This window comes from Furipterus horrens, unplaced genomic scaffold (genome assembly GCF_987537825.1).
Source record: "Furipterus horrens unplaced genomic scaffold, mFurHor1.1.pri manual_scaffold_7, whole genome shotgun sequence".
Taxonomy (NCBI): Eukaryota; Metazoa; Chordata; class Mammalia; order Chiroptera; family Furipteridae; genus Furipterus; species Furipterus horrens.
Window position 1 is genome coordinate 36,632,432 of NW_028327177.1, and position 24,471 is coordinate 36,656,902.

The 24,471-nt window shown below is 39.4% G+C and overlaps 1 protein-coding gene across 3 annotated transcripts in view; it reads right to left on the minus strand.

The window, feature by feature from the left end:
* SULF1 (sulfatase 1) overlaps positions 1–24,471 on the minus strand; it is a 153,182-nt gene that overhangs the window by 64,356 nt on the left and 64,355 nt on the right. For all 3 annotated transcript variants that reach the window (XM_090283593.1, XM_090283594.1, XM_090283592.1), the window contains exons 2-3: positions 5,857–5,929; positions 5,321–5,552 (exon numbers count right to left, since the gene is read on the minus strand). In XM_090283593.1, coding sequence (XP_090139719.1) covers positions 5,321–5,507 — 187 coding nt within the window. In that variant the 5' untranslated portion in view covers positions 5,508–5,552; positions 5,857–5,929. The remainder of the gene's footprint in view (positions 1–5,320; positions 5,553–5,856; positions 5,930–24,471) is intronic.

Here is a 24,471-nt window from a genome sequence, read left to right on the forward strand (position 1 = left end):
AGAGTTACAAATCCAGGCTCCAAGAAGAGTACTTTGGATGGACTAAGTGATTAGTTATTAGGGAAGAAAAGAACCACAGCTGGGAACTTAAGTCATTCTATACACTCTGACTCATTTATTCCTAAATCACCTACGTGAAAAGGCTGGAGAGAAAGTGTCCCACTAATCTGAATGACTTAACCAAAATCACATAGAGAGCTTGAGTTATTTTATTTACATGTTAAATTTTCCAGCAAAGCTTTATTTTTCCTAATTCAACTTTCTTAGCATTTGATTATTCAATATTTTATACTGTCAAACATTAAATTTTTCATCAAGCCTATTTATCATGTCAAGGAAAACTCATAAAACCTGAAATTCACCTACTATTGTCATCACCACCCCTTAAGGAAATCCCAGGCATGTGGGATTCATATACACCTGGATTCCTAAAGAGACACATCCCTGTGTGGATTATAATGGTACATGGTTTGATGAGTGACAACAACAAGCAAATACAACTCATTAATTGCACAGGGTTGTTTCTTGGTGTCATTGTTTTATGATGGGGAGAGGCTAATGCTTTAAATATAAAAATGGACAGTACTGAACACATCACTGTTATTTCTTCATGCAGAATGGAACCTTAAACAATGACATTTCTCATATTAAAAATGGTTTTATTGGTCTATTGAATATTTTGATTCTGAAAGCAAAAGAAAAAAATAACATAATAAAATAGTGTAACTTCTTCTACCCCCACTATGTAATTGGTAGAAAAAAACCCAGATGTTTCAGCTAAAACCAGAGGTGGAAAATCAAGTTGGGGGGAGAAGGGACCAAGAAGCAGATAATAAATCTATCTGGAATGTTTCAAGGTCTCTAGGACTCATTATATTTTTCCCCAAAGAGCAAAAGGCTATTGAAAGTGGAGACTAGTTTCTTTGGGGGATGGAAATTAAATGTCTACAGAGCTAGGCAGAGAAGGCAAGCAGGTGAAGGCAGCCAGCTATAAGAAAAATCACAGGGTTTTTGTCCTTTCATGTTTGATAGAGATATGGGTGTACAGAACTCTTCCTTGACTATAAGGGAAACCACAGTATGGACATGTTGATAACTAGCAACTGCTCCTTGGTCTAAATGTTGGGAGCCATGGAGAGTTGTGGGGAACGTGATGGTCTAGGGAGGAGATGCCCCACTTCCTGGGGGCAGCTTCAACTCCCTTTCAAATCTAACAGGTGGCTGCCTCATGGGAATGTAAGCCCTCATTCCTCTAAATTTAAGAACAGTAGAAATCTGGATTTTTCTTAAAACATAAACTCACCTGATTTTTAACATATTGCCTTGATTTTAAAAAGTATGCTGGTCAAGTAAAACATATCTATGTGCTAGTTCTGCACTACAGATCCCATTTATGACCTCTGCTTTAAAGAAATGAAGTATTTCCATGTATTCATGGTTTCTCAATTCCACTGTGATCTAAGAGAAGCATTGGTGGGGTCAGTATCACTGAGATGTTAGTTAGCATCAGCCCTATCTCCTAGGAATATAAGGAATGCCACAGTGAGTCAGATTAATGTTCCAATCAATTCAATAGTTTGTTTCTCCGAATGGTACTAAGGAAGCATTTGGGAAAGATTTAGACCCTAATCTCATTGACTCTAGTCCTCAAAAGTTAGGGGAGTCTCATAAGCATTTATGATTTTCTTGTTTTTGATTCATAAAATATCCCAAGAGTATGGATATATCAGTATAAACAACACACCTCCTAGCTTTATCAAAGCTTCGCATCATAGTTGCTTCGATACAATTTTTTTTTAATTTTAAAATAAAATGTGGATGCTGTCAATGTTCTTTGTTACCCCTCCTTCCCCAGAGCTGCCATCATCTCAAACTTCATGTTGATTATGTCTATGAATTTTTCCTAGCTTCAAATAGTGTTAATCTTCCACCGATTAGTTTAGTCTAAAAACCTAAACTATTTACACAACCTGAACAACCTCTTAAGTTGTAGAAAAAACAAACAAATCCAGAAACAGGAGACTACTGACCTCATTTAATCTTTTCACATAATTAAGTTTTCTTCTGGAATAATGATCTTTGTCCTACCCACCCAACTTGAGTGGGATGACAATAAAATGCAATAATGAGGACAAATGTTCTTTGGAAAAAGATAGAGTGTTATCCACATGCAAAGTTCTAGCACTTTTATTAATGGATTCCTCATATGTCTTACTCCCTTCACAAAGCACTAGTTTATTTGTCCTCAGACAGAATTGAGGGAGTAGCCCTCATTCTTCTTCCTGAATAAGAGCTTTCCTCTCCAGCATAATTTCATAAACTTCGATTAAAACCCTTCTCAGACTTTGTCTTTCCAGACAAAGAGGTAGAATTGTTTTATATTTTCCCAAAAGGAAAAGTAATCTATTGCTATTTTCCTAATTGTTTTTCAAGGCTTTCTAAGTCTGTTATACGTTTCTGGAGGCACAGTAGCCAAAACTGCCTGGAGTATTACAGGTGCAGAAAGTTTTGCTTAGGCGAAGATTTATTCAAGCACTTGAACATAATTACATGTAAGTAAATAAAACAAAACCCATCATATCAGAACCACACTGAGATACTACCTCACACCCATTAGGATGGCTGTTGAGGAAGAGAATTTTAATTTTTTAAGATGAAAGAAGTTTAAAGATTGGTTATGCAACAATGTGAATGTCCTGAACTATACATGTAAAAATGATTAAGATAGTAAAACAACTACAACAACAACACAAAAAACACCCACCTACAGTCTATAGCAGTAAGGCTCATTAAAAATTGAGAACATTAAAAAAGACTAGGCAAAAATCTTCATCAAGCAGTACCCGCTACCAAGAGCATAACTTTTCTGCTACAAAAGGAGGTTATCCACAGTTCAATGTGGTTCAACACCAACTTATTTTGCCAACAAGGTAATAAGACCCAACACGTCCATCTGTCATCTCTCTCAGAACCTAGAACACTGCTAAGCATTTACAGGTTGTCTTTAGGAAGATTTCAAAAAATATTTCTTGGTGGACTGATTGATGGGAGGGATCTTGGCTAAATGGGTAGCTGTGAAGATCCAGACCTAACACAGATCCTAGTTTCACCATTTACTAGCTGACCACAGCCTACATAACTTCTCTAAGCTTCATTATTGAGTTACTGTGAAGATAAAGTAGTCAATTGCTTAGTGTGGTATCAGGCTAGAAAAATCAAGGAAGGAGATAAAGGTAAATATGTAAGAAACTTGAACCTGGTCTGTAACCCTTTACCATTATATCCATGTAGCTCCAATAGGGGCCAGTACTTAGTAATTTTTCAGTAAATAATTACTGAATGAATGCATTAACTATAGGATAAGGGTGAAATTCTGAATTCTGTGAAAATAAATTTATTGACTAATTCCTTAATTTATTTTAAAGACAAGGACTGTATACTCAACAGATCATGACAGATACCTGTATTCATTTCTGGGAACTGCCTTAACTTTTTCTGACTCTTGTGGGTCTCCTTCAAGCTTATTTAGCACTTACTATATTTCCAGCAGTCTCAGCATCAGAAATGCAATATAAACAAAACACATCCCTGGCCTCTAGTTGCTCTCCGACAGGTGGAAAAGACAATTACAGAATCACATGGGGGATTGAGGGCCACACTGGAGGCATGTCCAAGCTGGTGCAAAGGACAGTTCCCTCAACCCTGCTGGAGGGGAGAATGGCTTTGGTGAAGGAAGACCCCTGAGGGCACGGCATTGGAACTGGGTCATGAAGACCGTTGAGAAAGGAGAAGAAGAGAGTGGGGACCAGATGTGCAAAGGCATGAAGTACAGGTGAGGCAGCTGAAACAACCAGATACCTTCAGGGAAGTGTAAGTTGTTTCCCCAAAGCACAGAACAAAAGTAGGGGGAAGGAAAGTAGCCTCACAGAAATAGGTGGGAGCCAGATGGCCCAGAGCTCATTTGCTTGTAGCAGAGAAGAGAGGAAAAATCTGGTGGGGGAAGGTCTGTAGATCTTGGCTTTAGCAAAAAGGATGAATATGAGAGATGTTAAGGAAGGCGAATTCAAACATGTTCACATCATTTTACTTGCTCTGTAAGTGATTAAAACCTGAAACCACCAGCCACATACATACTAAAGTCATACCTGCAAGACGTTTCATTTTGGCATACTGCCTGAAAAAATCTATATTCTCACTTAAAAAGTGAAGTGAGAAAGAACAGACTCTGTGGCTCAACCTCAACAATCATTACCCCTGCTGGCTTCTAGTGCTTTTGCTTCCCACTGAACCCAAGGAGTTAACTTTGTTGGAATTTCACTGTTTGGTTTCAAGTAGGAAACCAAAGTTCTCTTCCATGTAGGTCAAGTTCCAGCACAGAGGGTTTTATCCTCAAGAACCCTAAGCCAGAGGAGCTCTGTAAAGAAGGCTGGTGCTCTGCTAGCACCGGATCTAAAAGATACCAGGGACAGCCAAGTTAGTGTGATGGATAGATAAGCCTAGCTGAGTGATGCCTGACAGTGAGGAATTTGAGTCCAGGAATGGAAATGAGATGTGGTGACAAGTGTCAGGGCAAGTTTTTATTTTATCTGTCCTAGGGTAACCTAGAAGAACTTGACCCCAGGCTTACAGGCAAGACCATGGGGCTGGCCCAATCGAAAGGTGAGATGAAGAGAAACCCAATCAGTTAGAAGCTAAACTGCAACTATCAGATTTTGGCAGGCTCTCTAAGTGCTCTGGAGTTGACTCAGATGAGCTAAGTCTCCAGTAAGGCATCACAACTAAGACAGTAGTAGTGAATTATTACCAGAAGTATGTATAATACTGCAAATTTCAATTACCTAATAATTATTATAAGCTATGAATAAATCATTCACTCTAATACTAATAAACCATTGTAACTTTCTTTGCAACTATCTGTGTTCATATATATTGCATATAATTCCAGTCATAATCTTATACTCTTTGAAACAACTTTGCCCACATATTAAAAAAATTTTTTTGACCAAGGATTTCCAAGGTCCACCATCAGATCCTTGACTTTTATAATATTTACTCTGGGCTTACTCCCTTCCTCCTTTCTCCTGTTCCCCTAAACCCCTCCCCACACTGTTTTAAAAGCTTAAGACAGAAAAGTAATGTTGAAACACAAACCAAATGCTTTATACTCAACACAAGTCCATTTTATAAACTAGGTTGTTGCTTAAGGTGGTATAATTAAGTGCCAAACCCCCAAATGTTCACTGACAGTTACTGATCATGAGAAGGGTCAGCAAATCACTTGAGCAAAAGAGACTAAGAAGCGAAAAATCGGGCATCTCACCCAGCTCCACATCTTGGTCATCAGTGAGCACAAGAATAATGTTGGGTCGGATGTTTTTTCGTTCCTGCGGTATCCGTCCTCTGAACCTCGGGGATCTGACAGTCGCACAGAGGCTCCCCAGCAGTTCCGTACCCAGGACAGCCACAACCAGAGCCCAGCAAGAATACTTCATTATGTTTGGTCCCATGTCGCAAAACCGACAAAATGTCTCAGCCTCCTGGTTTCTGCAGGTCTGAGCAGTTAGAGAAAAAGCGAGAGGTAGAGACTGAAATGAAATCCAAACCCCAAACACAGTTGCAGAAAAATGGCTTCAGCTAAGTGAGACCTGGCACACTCGCTGGCGGAGAACAGGCTGCATATGAGTCAGAAGCGGCAAACACTCACAGGCGCTGGGTCGTTTTTTAAGCACTTGATTATTTTGCAAATTCACTTTTGTCCTTTATTCTCATTCCAACTTTTCCTGTTTCCGTTCATTGCCAAACTATCACTTCCAACACAGGGCTCGAATGCAAAAGCTTTCTGACAAGAGCTAATACCTTGAATTAGGTGTCCTGGTTGAAGAATCAATTTCTCTACTCAGAGGTGTTCAGCACATCTGTAGATGGGAACCTGGAAGGGGGAGAAAAAAAATACAAAGAAAACATCGGTCAAAGATTTTGATACAGGTTTTTGGTCTGAAGTCTCTTAAAACAGCACAAAATAATATATATTATATATACATGTGTAGTATACATAATATTAATGCATGTATATTTTTTTCATCTGCTCTCCAAAATGAAGAAACTGGAAGTAAAGAACATTCAGAACCGCTAACAAATGACTCAAAAAAATCCTCATTCCATAGTCAGCTCCATAAAACGGCGCTGAGTATCATCCCCATTCACACCCTAATTGTACTTTAAACACCCCCCCCCCCCCCCAAAAACTCATGACGGATCAGGAAGAGCCGGCAGTGACTGTGAAACCACAGTGTATCTGCAGAGCACATCTGGGGAGCGTCTGGCGCAAGGGGGCCTGTCGGGGGAGCGTTAACTCACCTGCATAAGATATTGAGTACTTATCGAGTAGAATGAAACTCAAAGCTGTCATTTGTCATCTGCATTATGTCACTCACTACCCAGGAGAGTTCTTTCTGCTGACAAAGACTTCATAGGAAGGAGGGCAATTTTTCCCAGCCTCTGAAAACCTCCTAACTGTCCTCCATCAATCACCAGGGTAAGAGGCGCTTCCTCTGAGCAAGGCTGGTCTCTCTGTCCAGTCCGTGTCCTCAGTGCGCTGGCGCCTGAGGGGACAGAGCCTTCCTTTGACTGTCAGCACCAGCCTCCCTATTATCGAGACCCAGTGCAGCGCCACCAGCACAGAGGTTGTGCTTTGCTGCTGCAGATATAAACCTGCAAAGCAAAGTGATTGATTGGCTCTGATGCTGAGGGTTAGAGGCTACCCTCTCACATTAAGAAATAAATAAAATCCAGAGGGAGCACTGCAAAATCTTTGCCAATCTGCACAAGAGGAGAGAGTCTGAAAGGGTTGGAAAATGCCCTTTCACTTTGGAACACTAACCTGCTGCAAGCTTTTCTCTTGGATTTCTGAAAGATGGCAAAGGACCATTAAAAAAAAAAATCTGTCTCTAGGATGTCATGAGGGAATGTCTGTATGGGAATTTAGGTTGCCCTAAAATTAATTAGATGGCAGCCCCTTCATCAGCTCTTCTGTCCCCACACACCTGAGGATCTGTATTTTGATCTGTAACAATAAACTGACGTCAGATAAATACACATGATGAATGAAGTGTGAATATTGTGGTAGCAGGAGGAAAGGGTCTCCAGGGCTCACTTCAGTGCCTTCAGTTCTGGAGGGTGGCATGGGGGCGTGGGGGTGTGAAAGAAGAAAGATTGTGTACTGTTTACCCCAGCCACACACAGCATTTTGTTTACATAAACACACAAACCCCTATTATTTAAAACTTTATGAGCTGTTTTATAAACAGTTCTAATGCTTTTCACTCTGCAGCCTGCAATTACTGAGAGAGAGAGAGAGAGAGAGAGAGAGAGAGAGGGAGAAGGGGGGGAGAGAGAAAAAAAAACTCAACAAGAAATAGGTTTTTAAACAAAAATCTAGTGTCTGCAGCAAGGCAGTCTTGACTACATGATCTGCAGAGCAAAGCAACCAACAAGCCATCACAGACTGGTCCTGTGGCTCTGAGAGTACGTGGAAGGGCTTTTTTGGGAAGAACTCAGGGTTATTTCAACAATTACTGAACATGCTGAAAAATGAAAGCCCAAAATTGCTCCGCACCAACTTTTTGGTTTCTGTGCATTTGTTTTAAATCATGAGAAAACTGATATGAGCACAAAAAGACAGGAAAAGGAAAGAAATAAGGTATCAAACAATGGCTCTCTCCCACAGAGCATGCCCCGGGCTCTGTTAAATACAGAAACTTCTTAGAGGGTGGGTCCTTGAAGTAGTCAAACTTTGCTCGCTTCTCAAATCCTGCAAGGGTGTGCAAAGAGAATGAGCAGGGCTTTCACTATCTTATCCACCAACCTCTGCTGATGGTACTGACAAGTCAGGGCAGTCAGACTCACTGTCATGAGTTTAACGAATCAGCCACACACACAACCAAAAATTCTTGACAATTAAGATGCTGATAACATTCCCCGGAATCCAATCAAAATTACTGGCTATTCTTCTCTTTATCTTATTTACTTTACTTCTTCCTTTAGGAAAAAGGATATTAGCATTAATGATCCCTCACATAAACTACATTGAAAATCATTTCCTAATAAAAAGAGAGGCGGAGTAGGTGTTTTTTGTTGGTGTGTGTGTGTGTGTGTGTGTTTTCCCCCTATAAAATGGCCTTCCTTTCCAGAGAGTTTAAGGTGCAGAAGAGACCTACATTTCTTCTGCCACAGTTTATCATCGATTCAGGGGATTTTAATGGAAAAGCCTGGAACTGAGTGGTAAAGAACTTTCTGACAGGTCTGGCCAGCGAGAGAACTCCATCCTTCATGCCACCCCCTTCACTCAAATACACAAAACACACCACTGTGCAAAAACCACACACAGACAATTGTTTATTCAAAAATGACCTTTGAAAACCTGTCACCCTCTCACTGCCTGGTTTCCAGCTCCAGAAGGAAAAGAAGTAAAGAAGAAGAAGAAAAAACCCATCAGACAAAATGCAGAACTTGACAAAGGGGACAAGGATGCAATGTTTGAATTGGATACTTTGCGGCGGACGACACGTGTCCTTAGAGACTAACAATTTGTCTTGAGAAGTAGTAGAAAGTGGGAGAAATGTGAAAAGAGGTTTTTCTCACACATGGGAAGGGAGCTTGAGGAACGGCGCTCCAAGCCCTAGAATGAAAACACCAATTGTAGTTACAGCCAATCGGTGTGGCAAGTTTACAGGACTTTTAGAGCAGTCAACCCAAACTTGGAATGTGACATTCAAAATTTCGAGTCACATATAAAAGAAAAATAAAGACTGGAAGACTCTGAGCCAACTGGAAAGTTGAGTTCACATATGCTTGTGTACCATACCCCACAGTCAATGTCCTAGTGGATTTACGGGGAATCTCTGTCTTCACCAAGACCCCTTGGTTGCAGCCCCTGGGGCTGAGGTGGCCTGATACTGAAAGGGTCCTCCTGTTTTGTAAACCGTAGCTGTTCTCCAAGTGTCAGCTGAGAATTTGGGGGACCCTGACATCCTTTAGGTGGACCATAAGGCCACAACTATGTTAATAAAAATACTGACATGTTATTTGCTTTTTAAAACTTCGTTGGTATTTACGCTAATGGAGTAAGAGCAACGGTGGGTAAAACTGCTTTTGCCTTATTACGAATGGAGGGAGTATCACATATAGTTAAAAAGCCAGTTTCGCTTAAGACAAAGCAGTGGAATGATTAATTTCATTAAACCTGGACCCTGTGGTGCACATCTTTTCTCTCCCATTTCCTGTGTTAGGAGATAGGAATACATAGAAGGGCCTCTGCCGCCTGTGTGGTGTGATGGTCATGAGGAAAGGCACCTGTGTGGCTGAGTTGCAAGCTGAATGAGATACTACTTTTTCTCATAAACATAATTTTTACTTGAAAGAATTAGTTGGACTTAGATATCTGGCAGGCATTTTCTCAAATAATGAATGAAATGTGACTGTGTTTTCAAGGAAAACAACTGGCAGGATTTGTTGTGTTTGTTGCCAAGGATAGAAATCTAGCTTTCAAGTTAAAATCAGAAATTTGGAAAACTTGTATCCACCACTGTGAGCTTGGCAGCTTTTCGATACATAAAACCTTTCTGATGACATTGGTGTTGATATTAACTCATTAACAAGGGTTATTTTTTTATGTGGTAAAATAAAATATGTCAACATTTAGAATATTTGCATAATTCAGTGACCCAATATTTCCCAAATGACCAAATACAATGCTACAAAATCATACAGGAGTAAAAAAATTCAAAGTACAAAATGACCTTTGGATTTTAAAGTAACAGAGCTAAAATGTTCACTGATATGGTTTCAGATTTCTTTGTACTTTAAAGAAATTACAAAAAAAAAAAAATGACCGCTTGTCAAGTTTTGATATAGTATCTAAGAAGAGCTACATGTACCCAAAAAAGCTATTGATATATTTCTCCTTTGCCAACTACTTATCCATGTGAGGCTGAATTTTATTCCTGTACTTCAACCAAAATAACATATTTCAAGAGATGGAACACAGAAGCTGATATCAGAACCAAAAAAGTAGAGATTTGCACAAATGTAAGGCAATGCCACTTTATTCACCAATATTTATGTTACTTAAGTCAACATATAATAGGTTTATTATTTTAATTTTCAAATGAATAAATATTCTTAAGATTTCTCAGCTTTAATGTCTTAAGTATCAATAGCTATAATCCACATAAACCAAAGTTTTTGGGAGTCTTTAATACATTTTAATAATGTAAAGGAATCCTGAGTCCAAAGGGTTTGAGTTGCTGGTCTAGGTATACCTGATTCCACAGTTCAGCCCAGACTTCCACTTCAAAGGATGTAGACAGACCTAGCCCTATTCAAAAACTTCTCATTCGCTTTTTTCCCCTTAAAGCCTTGAAACTTCCCTATGTTCTCAATGCCTGGTGTCACATACAAGTTGTTAATAATGAGTGATGACATTCTGTTTTTTAAAAAAATCTGAGGATAACACCAAACTTTACAAATGAGTGGCCACACAGCTAAAGCACATGATAGGATCAGAACCACCCACTCAGCACAGACATACATACACCTCCCAGCGAAGAGGCAAAGAACTGTTTTTAGAACAAAGTGATGCACTCCATTGTTAGGACAGAAAAAAAGGAAGACTACACCTAATCAACACAGCAGGGAAAATGAGGCCAGCAGTATGCAATTATTAGAAGCTGAATATAGCCAGAACACGTGTAGTTTCTGGTCAGAGTGAAGCAAAATAGGATTTATACCAGCAAAAAGCTGGTAATCACATCCAGCCCACACTCACCGCCAATCTGCATACATTTCTTCACGTCAGTTTACACGGTCCCTTTCTCTTAATTTTGGCTTTCAGGTTTCCCAAATATCACTTCCCTTTAGTGAAAGCCCTCAGGACATGCTACCTTCTTTATGACACATGTGAAAGCACGAAGGAGCTAACTTCTTTTTAAAACTCCATCGCTTGCAAAGTTCATCTACTGATAATCCCCAGAAAGTCTGTTTCCCAATTTAATTTATTACAACTCTAAGCAAAGAAGAGAGAGAATAGTCTCCTTCTGGTGCAGTAACATTTTTATACCCCTCTAATAGTAAATCTCTTCCAAAAACTAATGTCAGCTAAAAAGTGTGCAGTTCTGACCTGGGGCACCTTTGGGAAAATACTTGGCTAAAATGATGAGCTCCTCCTTGAACAATGTTTCCTTTACTTCCCTTTCTCCTCTAACCACTCCCCTGCCCCCAACATTGTGAATCTGGAATTTAGAAGGAACCTTGAAAAGTTTAGTGTCAGCTAACCTTGGGGTATTGGTGAGGGTGACAGACAGATTTTGTATTTTACTTCATTCATGCCTATATTGGATTTTTTAAAAAATGCTCTGTTGCATTATAAAAGTAGAAATAAGTAAATTTAAGTTTTCTAGGTTTTTCCTCTGTCTTCTTATAGAGGAAGAAAAGAGGTAGGAGTTGGGTAGTGATAAGAATGAAGTGCGAGGCTGTAGCAAGAACTGTAGTTCTGAGATTTAGTCCTACAAAGGTAGGAACTAAAACCACATAAAATGACTGTACCAGGGGCATTTAAGAGAATGCAGAAAGTCTAAGACTAAGATTTGTCCCATTTCTTTAGGAATTAGCAAAACAAAAGAAAACAATGTGATCTAAAAACTATAAAAAGAACCAGAAGGAGTTGATATTCCTAAAGCAGATGCTACAAAGTGTCTGAAGGGTAAAGGGTCTAACAATGGTCACTAGTTTCAATGGTGGGAGTGAGCCAAGGGAATGAGAACAAGGAGATTACTGGAGTTTTCATTTTATTTTTGTAAGTATATTTTATTGATGATGTAGTTACAGTTTTCCCAATTTCTTTTCTCTTTGCTCCCCTTTGCCCAGTAGCCCCCTTCCCTCCAGCAATCCCACCCCCCTTAGTTCATGTCCATGGGGCGTGCATATAAGTTCTTTGGCTTCACCCCTTCCTATATTATTTTTAACATCCCCCTGTCTATTTTGTAGTTACCAAATATGCTTCTTAATCCCTGCACCATTTTCCCATTTCTCCCCCACCTTCCCCCTCCCAGCTGATAACTCTCCAAATGATCCTCATACCTATGATTCTGTTCCTTTTCTGGTTTGCTTACTTGGATTTTGTTCTTATTTTTTAGATTCAGTTGTTGATAGTTGTGAGTAGATTACTGGAGTTTTAAAAAAGGGGACACCGGAAATGTTAGTTAATATGGGTTTCATGAAACTATAGCAATATTGATAAAAAGAACTACCGACGTGGTCTTTGGCATCTTAGCTAGGTCTTAAAGTGTATGGCTTATTATATTACATTTCATTACATTTGCATTGGTTTCACATACTTATACCTTATTTGTGTTTAAGTATCTTGATGTATTGCATTAATTAGCAGTAGTTTGTTATAATAACAAACTCCAAATATCAATGGCTTAACACAACAAAAGTATATTCATCACTCATACTCCAAGTCACACACAGGGTGGCAGGAAGATCTGCTCTGGCCAGTCATGCATGGACCCTGGCTGACTGGGGTGCTGTTGTCTTGTTGCTATGATAATTGGTCCAAGAAACGAGGAAGAAAACACATTGGAGAATCTTGTAGGAGTTTTTCTTGGCTTCAAGCTAGAAGTGGCCCAATCACTTGTAATATTTCATTGGCTGCAACTAGTCACATGGCACCATTCAGCTGCAAGAAGGCTGGAAATTTGGTGGAGTGGATGAAGTGTGTGTTGAGCACTAGTCTATATCAAAAGCATCAAGTTTCACCAGTACTGTATGCATTTGTCTTTATTTTTGTGCACACGCACACTTAAGATATGTGTATAGGCTGTGGCTGGATGATGCTCAGTTTGTTAGAGCATCATCCAAGGTTGTGTCAAGGTCGCAGGTTTGATCCTAGGTCAGGGCATATACAAGAATCAACCAATGAATGCATACATAAGTGGAACAACAGATCGATGTCTCTCTCTCTCCCTTTTCTCTCTAAAATCAATAAAAAAGGTATGTGCATAGATGTATTTACACACAGACACATATTTCAAGTAATGAAGAAACAGTCTTCTTTGCAGCTTAAAGTTCAACCATTCTTAGGTACTAATAATGTACTTTTAACAGATTTGGAGATTTTTTTGGACATGTTTTTTGGACATTTTTTACTTCTAGTTTGTTTTCCTGATGTACATACTCTGGCACAATACACATGTACTTTAAAGATCCACAATTGTGATACATTTAAGTTGAAGAAAATATTTTAAAGACAATTACTCTATTTATATTTTAAAAGCATTTCTCCAAACATTTTCTTGTAGTTAAAATCTATGTGAGGAAAGAGTAACATCTGGCTTGACTCTATAATAAACCATAGTCAAGAGAATTCCACTGGACTACTTTCTACATGGTCAAGCTCACCACCAATAATAATCTCTATCATTTTCTAAGGGTTTAATACAGAAGATTGGGGATACAAGTGACTTCTGAGGGATCCTGCCAACCTCATGTGATGACCAAGAAAGGGAGATCTGGGCAACAGAGAGTAAAGAATAAATACTCATTTCAAAAGACAATGAAAGACAAGCCTACTTCCTGGCTTAAGACTTAGGGGTTAAAATAATGAAAAATAGCTCCGTTTCTTTTTTAAAAATGTGTTACTTACAGGAAAACATTTAAAAAATAAAACATCCATATTTAAGTCAAATTCTTTGCTCAGAGACATTTTCGAGGAAACCTTAAGGCTTAGATTCATTCATGTATTGATATTTTAAAAATACTCCTTCATAAATTGTACTGTAAAATACTGTGTTGCATTTTTTTTGTACTATTGGTTAGATATATAATTCCAAGTCTTTTAGTAATAAAATCACCTTAAACATTTGTTTTATATGCACCTAACTCTCTCAGCTATCCTCAGAGGATTGTCTCTCCTTTACCTGTATACTCATCTCCCAATGACTAACATGCATAGCTGTACATTTGTCAAATAAAAAAAGCAACTCTTACAATTTCAAGTGAAATTCAGGCCCAGAAGTCTTGGAAAATATCATCACAGTAAAACAAAGTGGGTAACTAGAGGCCTTTCTAGGGCAATTAATTTATTAATCTTAGCCATAAAGCATACAATACATGCAAATTATCTATTTTTGTTGCTATTCATTTGATATATGGTATTCTTGCCCAATCAAATTCATTTTCTTACCTCAAATCATTATTTATCAATGTCTTTACATAGATTAGCAACTGAAGAGATGCAGTAGGGGGTTTTTAAAATCATAAATTCACTAAAATTTATGGATTTGCATGGTGCTACTTGCATCAAAAGGCTTGTAGTAACTTGAAATTTGAAATATGACTTGTCTTAGTTGATTGTCCAGACAGAAGTTGAGAAACATTTTAGCTAGTGAAAGTTTGTATTTTCCTCTATTACTGTAAAAGAGTAAACTTCATGAAATTGTAAGCTGGAGGAATTAATAAAATAAAAAAGATAAGAGCCATATTGTCACTCTAAACAGTTATTTAAAATACTTGTGAAATAATCTTCCTAAAAAAGTCAGGTTATGATCTTTATCTGTGGATTTTGGGGTGAGTTTCTATTTATTGTCATTGTAGTATCTTTATAAATAGCTATTTACAGCTGGACAAGTTTTTAGGTTTTATCTAGACTTCTGTTCTACAAATACCTGGTGGTGTTCCACTTCCAGAATTTATTTTCTCACTAACTACTCTACTTTGTTTTAAACTTCCATTTCTCAGTGCCCACATGAACAGTACTTGTCACACAGAGAAGCTGATATAATTTAACCAGAGGATGGGCCCCACAAGTAAAATCAGCCATTCATGAAAGCTGGTCACCAGAGGCTATTTCAAACAATGCATATTTCAAAGTAATCTACAGTAATCCCTTCTCTCTATTGATTTGGTTTCCATGAAGTCTTAAGCACATGTGTTCTACAAAAAGGAGGTTTATTAAAACCTGATGTGACATTAGAGATTATAATGTGACAGGGTTGGCCTGATTTTAATATCTCAGTTTTCAAAAAAGAAACCAATTTTTAATTATATTTGTAAGCTTACTAAAACATTAAGCACACAAAAGTAGACTATCGACTATTTAGAAAAAAATAAAAAATATTATCTGAATTCTAAAGTTGCATATAAAAGTAGGGGAAAAACTCAAACAGTTTTCACTGGTAGATTAGCAAAGCATACACCTATTTTATAACTAAAAATAGTGAGGTGCTTTAGAAAATTCTTTACAAAGTTGTGACTCTCTAGTTGATATTTTTTTTGGCTTGCTCTGGTGAAACATTATCAAAATGTGTCATATGACAGCATTTGACAACTTCAAAATATTAGTTGTCATCACCTGAAGAACTGGATTCTGACTTACTAAGTAAGTCTGGTTGCCTAAGAAGTTGACCAAGACCTTCAGGCTTGGTGGATTTCTGCAGGTTTTGTCAGCTTGTTTATTTTTCTTGATCCTTTAACTATTTCCTGTTTGTACTTGGTTTCAATCATGGATGAGAATACAAAGGATTAGATTTGGTATGTTTCTGATCTTCTATTTCAAGATCTGCATACTTTATATCCTTGAATACACACACACACACACACACACACACACACACACACACATACAAAGCAGTACATGATCATCAGCTGGTTTTGAAATTAGCAAAAAGCAACACCTTGACACACAGACAAGCTGCTTTTCCTCATTGGAACATCACTTCTCAGACCAGATCATATATAAGAAAGTCTGGCAACCTCCTCTTTAGAGAACTCATTTAAAGGAGACAGTCTAGAAAACATTATAGGATCTATGAGTTAGAAGATGTTATGGACTGAATGTTTGTGTCCCCCACCCCCCACCAAATTTATATGTTGAAATTCTACTCCCCAATGTGATGGTATTAGGAACTGGGAACTTTGGGAGATAATTATGTCAAGAGGGTGGAAACTTTCTGCATGGGATTAGTGCCCTTGTAAAAGAGATCCCAGAGAGCTCCCTCTTCTGTGCAAAGACACTGAGGAAATGGCCATCTGTGAATCAGGAAGTGGGATCTCCCCAGACACTGAATCTCCTGGTGCCTTGATCTTGGACTTCTAGCTTTTATAACTGTGAGAAATAAATGTTATTTAAGCCACTTAGTTTACAGTATCTTCGTTATAGCAATCTGAACGACCTAGGCAGATGAGATCTTAAAGTTTACCTAGATAAGTTTTTAACTAATGAATATAACTTCTTGGCATAACTTCCAGCCAAGATGGAGGCCTAGAGAGACATGCTGCATCTCCCGCCACAACTAAGAAGGAATACAACTACCTAAAAAACAGAGACAACCAGAAGTTGCAGATAACCGAGCTGCATGGAAGTCCAATAAACAAAGATGTAAAGAAAAAATACCCATCCAGACAGGTAGGAGGGATGGAGCTGGGGCGGAGAGTGCAGTCACACGTTTTAAAAACTAGGAAGGTACACCTGGGAAGTGCTCCCAGACCACGCAGATCATGGTCCCAGTGCCAGGGAAAATAAAGGCTCATTGCTTCTGACTGTGCAAACCGGTGGGGGTTGGGGCAGAGGAAGAAACTGCCAATCTCTCAGTAGAGTCCGATTGTTTAAAGGCCCCCCATGGTCCTAGAACATCTGCAGACCCACGCACTCTGGGAACCACAGCCAGGGCAATAGCTAGAGGGGCACTAGTCCCATACAGAAGTGGAAGAAGTGCCTGGAAAAGGAGCTAGTGCTGAGCAAGCAACATTGTTCCCTCTTAGACCCCTCCCACACACACAGCGTCACAACGTGGTGAAACGAGTCACCCATACTGACGAATACCTAAGGCTCTGTCTCTTACAACATAACAGGTGTGACAGTTCTTCCTAAGACACAGAGGCAAACAAACACAGGAGTCTGTCAAGATGAGGAGACATAAAAGTATGGCCTAAAAGAGGGAACGAATCAAAGTTCCAATGGGAGAACAAAGCGATGAGTAGATAGCCAACCTAACATATGAAGAGTTCAAAACACTGGTGATAATGATGCTCACAAGCTTGACAGATATTCTTAAGTACGGCAAAAGCATAAGAGAATAAGTGAAGGATATACTAAATAAAATAAAGGAAAATCCACACAAAACCAGTGGCGAAGGGAAGGAAACTGGGGTTCAAATCAATGATTTGGAACATAAGGAAGAAAAAAACAGTCACCCAGTGAAGAATGAGGAAACAAGAATTGAAAAAAATGAAGAGAGGCTTAGGAACCTCTGCGACAACTTTAAACATGCCAACATCCAAATTCATAGGGGTGCCAGAAAGAAAAGAGAAAGAGAAAGAAATTGAAAGCTTAAGTGAAAAAACAGTGAAGGAAAACTCCCCAAGTTTGGTGAAGAAAATAGATATACAAGTCCAGGAAGCACAGAGAGTCTCAAACAAGTTAGACCCAAGGAAGACCACACCAAGACATATCATAATTAAAACACCAAAGGTAGAAGATAAAGGGAGAATCTTAAAAGCAGAAAGAGAAAAGTAGGTTACCTATAAAGGAGTGCCTATAAGACTATCAGCTGATTTCTCAGAAGAAACTTTGCAGGCAAGAAGGGACTGGCAAGAAGTATTCAAGGTGATAAAAGGCAAGAATGTACAATCAAGATTACTCTATCCAGCAAAGCTATCATTTAGAATAAAAGGCAGATGAAGTGCTTCCCAGACAAGGTAAAGCTAAAAGAGTTCATCATCACCAGGCCCTTATTATATGAGATGTCAAAGAGACTTACTTAAGAAAGAGAAGATCAAAATTATGAACATTAAAATGACAACAAACTCACAACTATCAACAACTGAATCTAAAAAATAAAAACAAAATCCAAGTAAACAAACCAGAATAGGAACAGAATCATAGATATGGGGATCATTTGGAGGGTTATGAGCTGGGAGGGGGAAGGGGGAGAAATTGGGAAATGGTGCAGGGATTAAGAAGCATAATCAGTTGGTACAAAATAGACAGGGTGAAGTTAAGAATAATATAGGAAAGGGTGAAGCCAAAGAACTTATATGCACAACCCATGGACATGAACAAAGGCGGGTGGAATTGTGGAGGGAAGGGGGTTACTGAGTAGAGGGGAGCAAAGGGAAAAAAATTGGGACTACTGTAACAGCATAATCAATAAAATATACTTAAAAAAAATAAAAATTCTCTACAGCAGCGATGAAAACATCCATCTAGGTAACACAGAACTCCCTAGGCCACTTGTTTAGTTTTGGGGCAGTATTTAAGACTAGAAAAGTCTGCTTCTTATTGAATGAAGGTCTGCTTTCCTTCCTTATTTAATCCTACTTTGTTCTTCTAAGCCACACAAAATAATATAATTCTATATTCTTCCAAATAACAAATGCTTTAAATTGTTTCTATCTAACTATTAAATCTTCTTTTCTTGCAAAATATACCTATATGTTGGTTTAGTGGTAAATTATGGGAGAGTGGTGAAGGGATTATTTTGGATTTGGCGATCGATTAGTTAAGTATTGGATCAATAGATCCTATAAAGCTATAATTACAGAAATATGAAGCCAGCAGATTCAAAGCTCCTATGGCTCAAAGAATTTGGTTTTCCAAATTCACTAAGAAAAAATTTCTTATGTACCACTGCTTTCCTGTTTGGACAAAATTCAATTTTAAAATGTTCCAAAATTTGCATAATTAACTTGTTAATCAGTTTTATTGGAGAGTAAAGCCAGGCAAGGAAGAGAAAGATCCAGATTAAGAGTCATCATCCAAAAAAAAAAAAAAAAGAGTCATCATCCAAGTATTGGATTTTTGTCATTACTTGACAGTTTAATCATTGATTTCTCTCTAGATTTTGAGAAAGTATTTCTTCTAAGAAGAACTATCTTCTTTACCACATTCAGCTTCTAACTTCAGAATACTGGCTACTTTACAAGAGCTATGCAAGACAAGAACAACCATTCCACCATTAAACAAAGGTCCCAAGCTCAAGTACTTAATTTATAGGGTTGAACAGGGACCTCTGATAAGTTTATTAATTACTTCAGAGTTCCTGACTCCAGGGTTGGGTCTAAGAAATGACATTTCTAATGAGATCCTAGGTGATGCTAATGCTGACAGTACTGGTCTAGGCAGAGCAATCAACACACTAACACTAGTGAAGGAAAGATGGCTAGAGCCAAGCCCGGGACAGGTGTTTCAAGTCTTCATGAAGGTTGGTCTTTCAGACCTGTGCATTGGCTGGGGCAGCTGCACATTCACAAGACAAGACTATTGATATTTCAGTTATTTCATAGCTGAAAGAACTTTTGTAAGGCCATCTTTTGCACAGTTGACAGGAAAGCAAACATTCCAACGTACTCAGTCTTCACTAGGCATGAGCAACTGGAAAGTTATCCATTGAAGACCTTTAAACTTCCCTCGGCAAATAAACAAAAATGTTCTTTTGAGTGGCTTTCAAATGACCCTTTAATATCCTTTTCTAAATATGCTCACTCAATGTCTGAAGAAACTAGGTCCCACAAATCCTTGACATCCATGAACTAATGCAGTCTGGCAGTGACCCAGGAGAATTTTACATTTATTAAACAACTGCGATGCACAAAGATAGGTTTACTGTCACAACATTTTATTATACATGTTTAGGTAAATTATTCCTAGAGGTTAAGGAGGCACAGTGAGTTACCTGCTTTGTTTTAATGAAGCCTTTCCTCACTTTTTCAATTCTGTCCAGTTGTCTCTGCCAATCATCCACTTTGGGCGTTTTACCCCCATCCATCACCTCCTCTGAGGCTCTGGTAGACAAATATAGTTGCCATAAAAAACAAACTCTGACTCAATTCAACAACATATACCAAAATATATATCAACCCACCGTGGCGTGCAGGACACATTAGGGGCTTTGGGGAGCCTCACGCTGAATTCTCCTTCCTACACAGTGGAATAAAGTCAGGAAAGGTGTGTGGCCACACAAAAGTGAGCTGGAAAGTTAGACAAAACTCACTGCGGCTGGAGTTAGAGAGGGTTGAAACAGAGCAAAAGTCAGGTTTGCAACCTTCCAAACTACTTTGTGCCTCTTAATTCCTGTAGCAGCCACTTCTCAGAGCACGAAATTGGGACCAGTGGTCTGATGTCCCATTGAGAAGGTGCAAGAATTCTGGAGTTTGGGTTTTCCAGTTGTCTGACTTCAGCGAGTATATTTCAGTACCACATGGACTGCTGCTGGAATCTGGATGCTTCTGAGAAGTGGCACATCTTGAATTTGTGGCCTTTTCTTCTCCTTCCTTTCCCCCTTCCCCATTTTCTCATCCGATTCTTCTTCATTCCTCAGACCTCACCACCCCATTCTTCCCCCTTGACTACTGAAAGTCCTTCACTGCTCTCTTCTTTCTTCTGCATTTCCAAGTCTCTAAATTTCCACAACTTCCAACACGTGGAAGAAACCTTACATTTTATCAAAAAAGTAAATATCTTTGTGAATATCCCCAAGTGTGTACTATATATTAAACCTCTCAAGTCATCAGTTCACTTTATCCTACTCACATGCCTATGGTGTCAGTACTAACATCACTCATTGGAAACTGAGATTCAGGGAGGTGAAGCAATCCGTCCAAAATCGCATCGCAAGGCGCAGGACTGGGACTACTTTCCACCAGAACCTTTGTTCTCAGCTGTTCTGTGTTTGTGTCTTTTCTTGCAGTGCATGTCCATTTTAGCAGAGTTTGTATGCCTGGAGAATTCTGAACTGGCAAAACTAACGAGAAGTCTGGGGGGTGAAAATGGGAGTCAGGTGTTGCTGGGGTCTCCAGGCATCTGCCACTGTGCCTGATGGTATCTACCCAAGGAGAACAAAACAGGGCATCAGTATTGCAGCCATACACCATGTACAGGCCCCCTTTCACCTTACAAACAGAAGGGGACCCTCAGAGCTCAGTGAAACAAAGAGTTGTTGCTGGGTGAGAGAGTGGACTGGCGTGGCTAAACATGAATATTCAAGACCATGAGTCGCAACTCCATGAATTTGAGGGTCTCCTCTATTTGTATTTAGCATTGTGTAGTCGCGAGACAACTTGCAGTGATTAATTAATCCTTGGTGCCCAGGCAGAAGGTGAAATAATTTGTGCATAGTCACACAGTCGGTCATTCTCAGGCTCTGAGTTAGTACTAGAGTGCTTCATTTTCCAGAGACAGAAAAAAGACTGGACTTGACTTTCTGCTTTGTGCCTGTGGTCTGAGAGATTTGCACCAAATCCTGAAATTTTCTAAAAGGAGGGCAGGTGGCTGCCAGCTGTCCTTAACTCATACCCTCATGACATCATCCTCAATATCACCAGTCCAAGGAAATCCCTTTCCCTGAGACCCCTCAACACCCACCCCAGCAAGCCTGTTCCCCAGCCCTGAGAAGGCATGCCCACAGAAGTTCTCCCTGAGCTCTGCTTCCTGCCTTGCTGGGTGGAGGAGGCACAATCTGATTAATTGATTGCATGTGGCTGCTTGTGACCATTTTCCCACCATGTTCTCAAGGGCAGTTTTAACTCAGGCTATTCAAGGTAATACCCCAATTATCTATCACAGTAGGGGGAAGGAGGGTCTCCAAATATATGACTTTCCATGATACCTCTTATTTTAACTATTTAAAAGTGGGTGCTTCAAACAAACAGTAATAATAAAAAAAAAGCACACTGAATTTGCACCAAGGCCTCCCAAAGTGCAGTGGCTTGTAAGAAGAAAGGATCTCTTCTTGTGTCACATGGTGGTGGCAGGGTGATGGCTGGCCTCTGCCTCAGGCTGTAGCTCTCAGAGCCTTCTCCCTCCAGGACAGCAGCTCCTGTATGAGAAATGCCATCCTCAGGACAGACAGCAGGAGTGGGAGTGCTCGTGGAAACTTGGAGTGCCACTCAAAACACCTGCTTGAACATGGGATCCTGCACACCTTCTTACCTTCAATGGCCAAAACAAGCCATGTGGTGGGCAGGGAGGGGAGGCTCCCTGGAAGGCTCTGCAAGTCCCACTGCGGTGGTGGTGGTGGTGGTGGTTGGGTGATATTAAAACTATATTCATTTCTCGGGGTGGGGGGCAATACTTGGGGATTGTGATTTAATCTACCTCATGCTCTTTCAACAGCTAATGAAGTATTTCCTCATCTTTAAAAAATACTGGGAATGATGTCACTGTTTTGTTTTGTTTTATGGCTCTGGGTCATCACAATTAATATAAATACTGCCCTTAGTTATAATTCAGATGTTCCTTAAGGAATTCTGGGGATGTGTAAAGCTGCCCAATGTACTGGAACTGTATTGTTTGGAATTCTTTATGGATGCTTTTCATAGTATTGTTTTTACTTCCTTTGCTATCAATTATCACTAATTGTTATTATAAGTGTATTTAACTCTTATAATTCCACCTTTTCTCTTCTAATATGCTAGAGAGCTATCAGGGAGATACCTTCTTAGATCCATGTTTAAAATAAAAATAAAGACATGAGGGTCTCTCTCAAATGCCCTATATTTGTAGGTTTGGTGCACGGACTCTATGACAAACACTGGGATGCTTCATAGGATTATTACATTCCTTTGTGTTTTTGCCAGTGTCTGGCTGGTTGGGGGTGTTAGATAAATGAAGTTAGGAGATACTGGGTTTGGGGTTAAGTTCCACAGGAGCACTCTGTTTTGCCATTTCCCATATTTAACAGGACTTTTTTCCTAGATAGTTGACTAAGTGTTAGAACTACCTGCCAATCTTGTCCATTTCCATTGATTTTAATCACCATACACATTTAATTCAACAACCTCTGGTGTACACCTGTGTAAGGCACATTGTTCAGCACTATTGGAAATAATGAATGGATGAATGAGAAAAGAACTTTGCTTTCAATTGGATAGTTACATACAGTGCTGGGTATCACAGTTCCAGGTTGTGCCAACAATTACCCTCTCTGTTAAGGTAGGGCAGACAGCACACTTTGAAAAGCCCCAGGGTACCCTAGAATGTGCACGATACTCACTTTGGGTTGATATTACCCTGAACACCACAGTGAAGTCGTCTGATGTTCATCTTTTTCTAATGAAAATAAATCCCCCAAAACCATATTAGCCAGTCAAGTTATAGGAAAGTCAAATATTTCCAAGTTGGTTAGTGGACAACTATTTCTTAGCTGACACTTTCCTCTAACATACTTTTAATTATACTCTGAATTCCAGACCTTACACTGATAATAATTAACTGTGAATAAGATTTTTTTGTATGTTTAGGTGGTTTCTTGTATCTGAAACTCCATTGGAAGATATCTTTGGATTCTGAAGATGGAGGCAAAGGTAAACATGCTTTGCCTCCTTGTACAACCACAGCAAAAATTACAACTAGACTACAAAACAAACATCACCCAGATTCTTCAGAAAACAGAGCTGTATGGAAGCCTCAAAATTAAGGATTTAAAGAAGCCACATTCATCCAGATGGGAGGAGGGGTGAAGAAGTAGAAAGTCAAGGAGAAGTGGAGAGGCAGGGAGATGTGCTGGAATGTGTGGTCCCACATTCACATGTAGTGAATAAAAATAGGGTGGGTGATACCTCGGGAGAGAGTGACCCAGTCCCAGACCAGAACACTGAGTCCAGGGTTCCAGCATCAGGAAGGTAAGTCCCCATAACTCCTGGCTGTAAAAACAAGTGGGGATTGGGACAGCAGAAGAAACTGTAGGATTCTTAGGAGACTCCTCTTAAAGGGTCTGCAAAAGTTTCAGGACTTACCCAGACCCACCCCGTCTGGGATTCAGCAACAGGGCAACGCTGGAAGAGCACAAGTGTCATTCAGGGAGAAAGTGAAGTGACTGCCAACAGTGTAAGTGCTGATGGACAGTTTCCTCATGGGCAAATCTCCAGAGGCCAGGCAGTAGCCTTGTCCCTTCTCTGAGCCCTCCCCAACACAGAGCCACAAAGCAGTGAAACGGGTTGCCCTGCCCTGGTGATTACCTAAGGCTCTGCCCCCACATGATTTACAGGTGCCTTTTCTACAACAGGCCACCCTATTAAGACAGGGAGTCAAAATAGCTCTACCCAATACACAGAAACAAACACAGGGAGGCTGCCAGATTGAGGAGACAAAGAAATAGGGCCTAAATGAAAGACCAGAACAAAACTCCAAAAACAAACAAACAAACAAACAAACAAACAAACAAAAAAAAAACCCTCCAAAAAACCTAAAACTAAAACTAAACAAAATGAAGATAACCAACCTATCATATGAAGAGTTCAAAACACTGGTTATCAGGATGCTCAGAAACTCACTGGGTACTGCAACAGCACAAAAAAGACCCAGGCATAAATGAAGGTTGCATTAAGTGAAATAAAGAAAAATCTACAGGGAACCAACAGTGGAGGGATAAAGCTGATAATAATAATAAAAAAAAATGATTTGGACCATAAGGAACA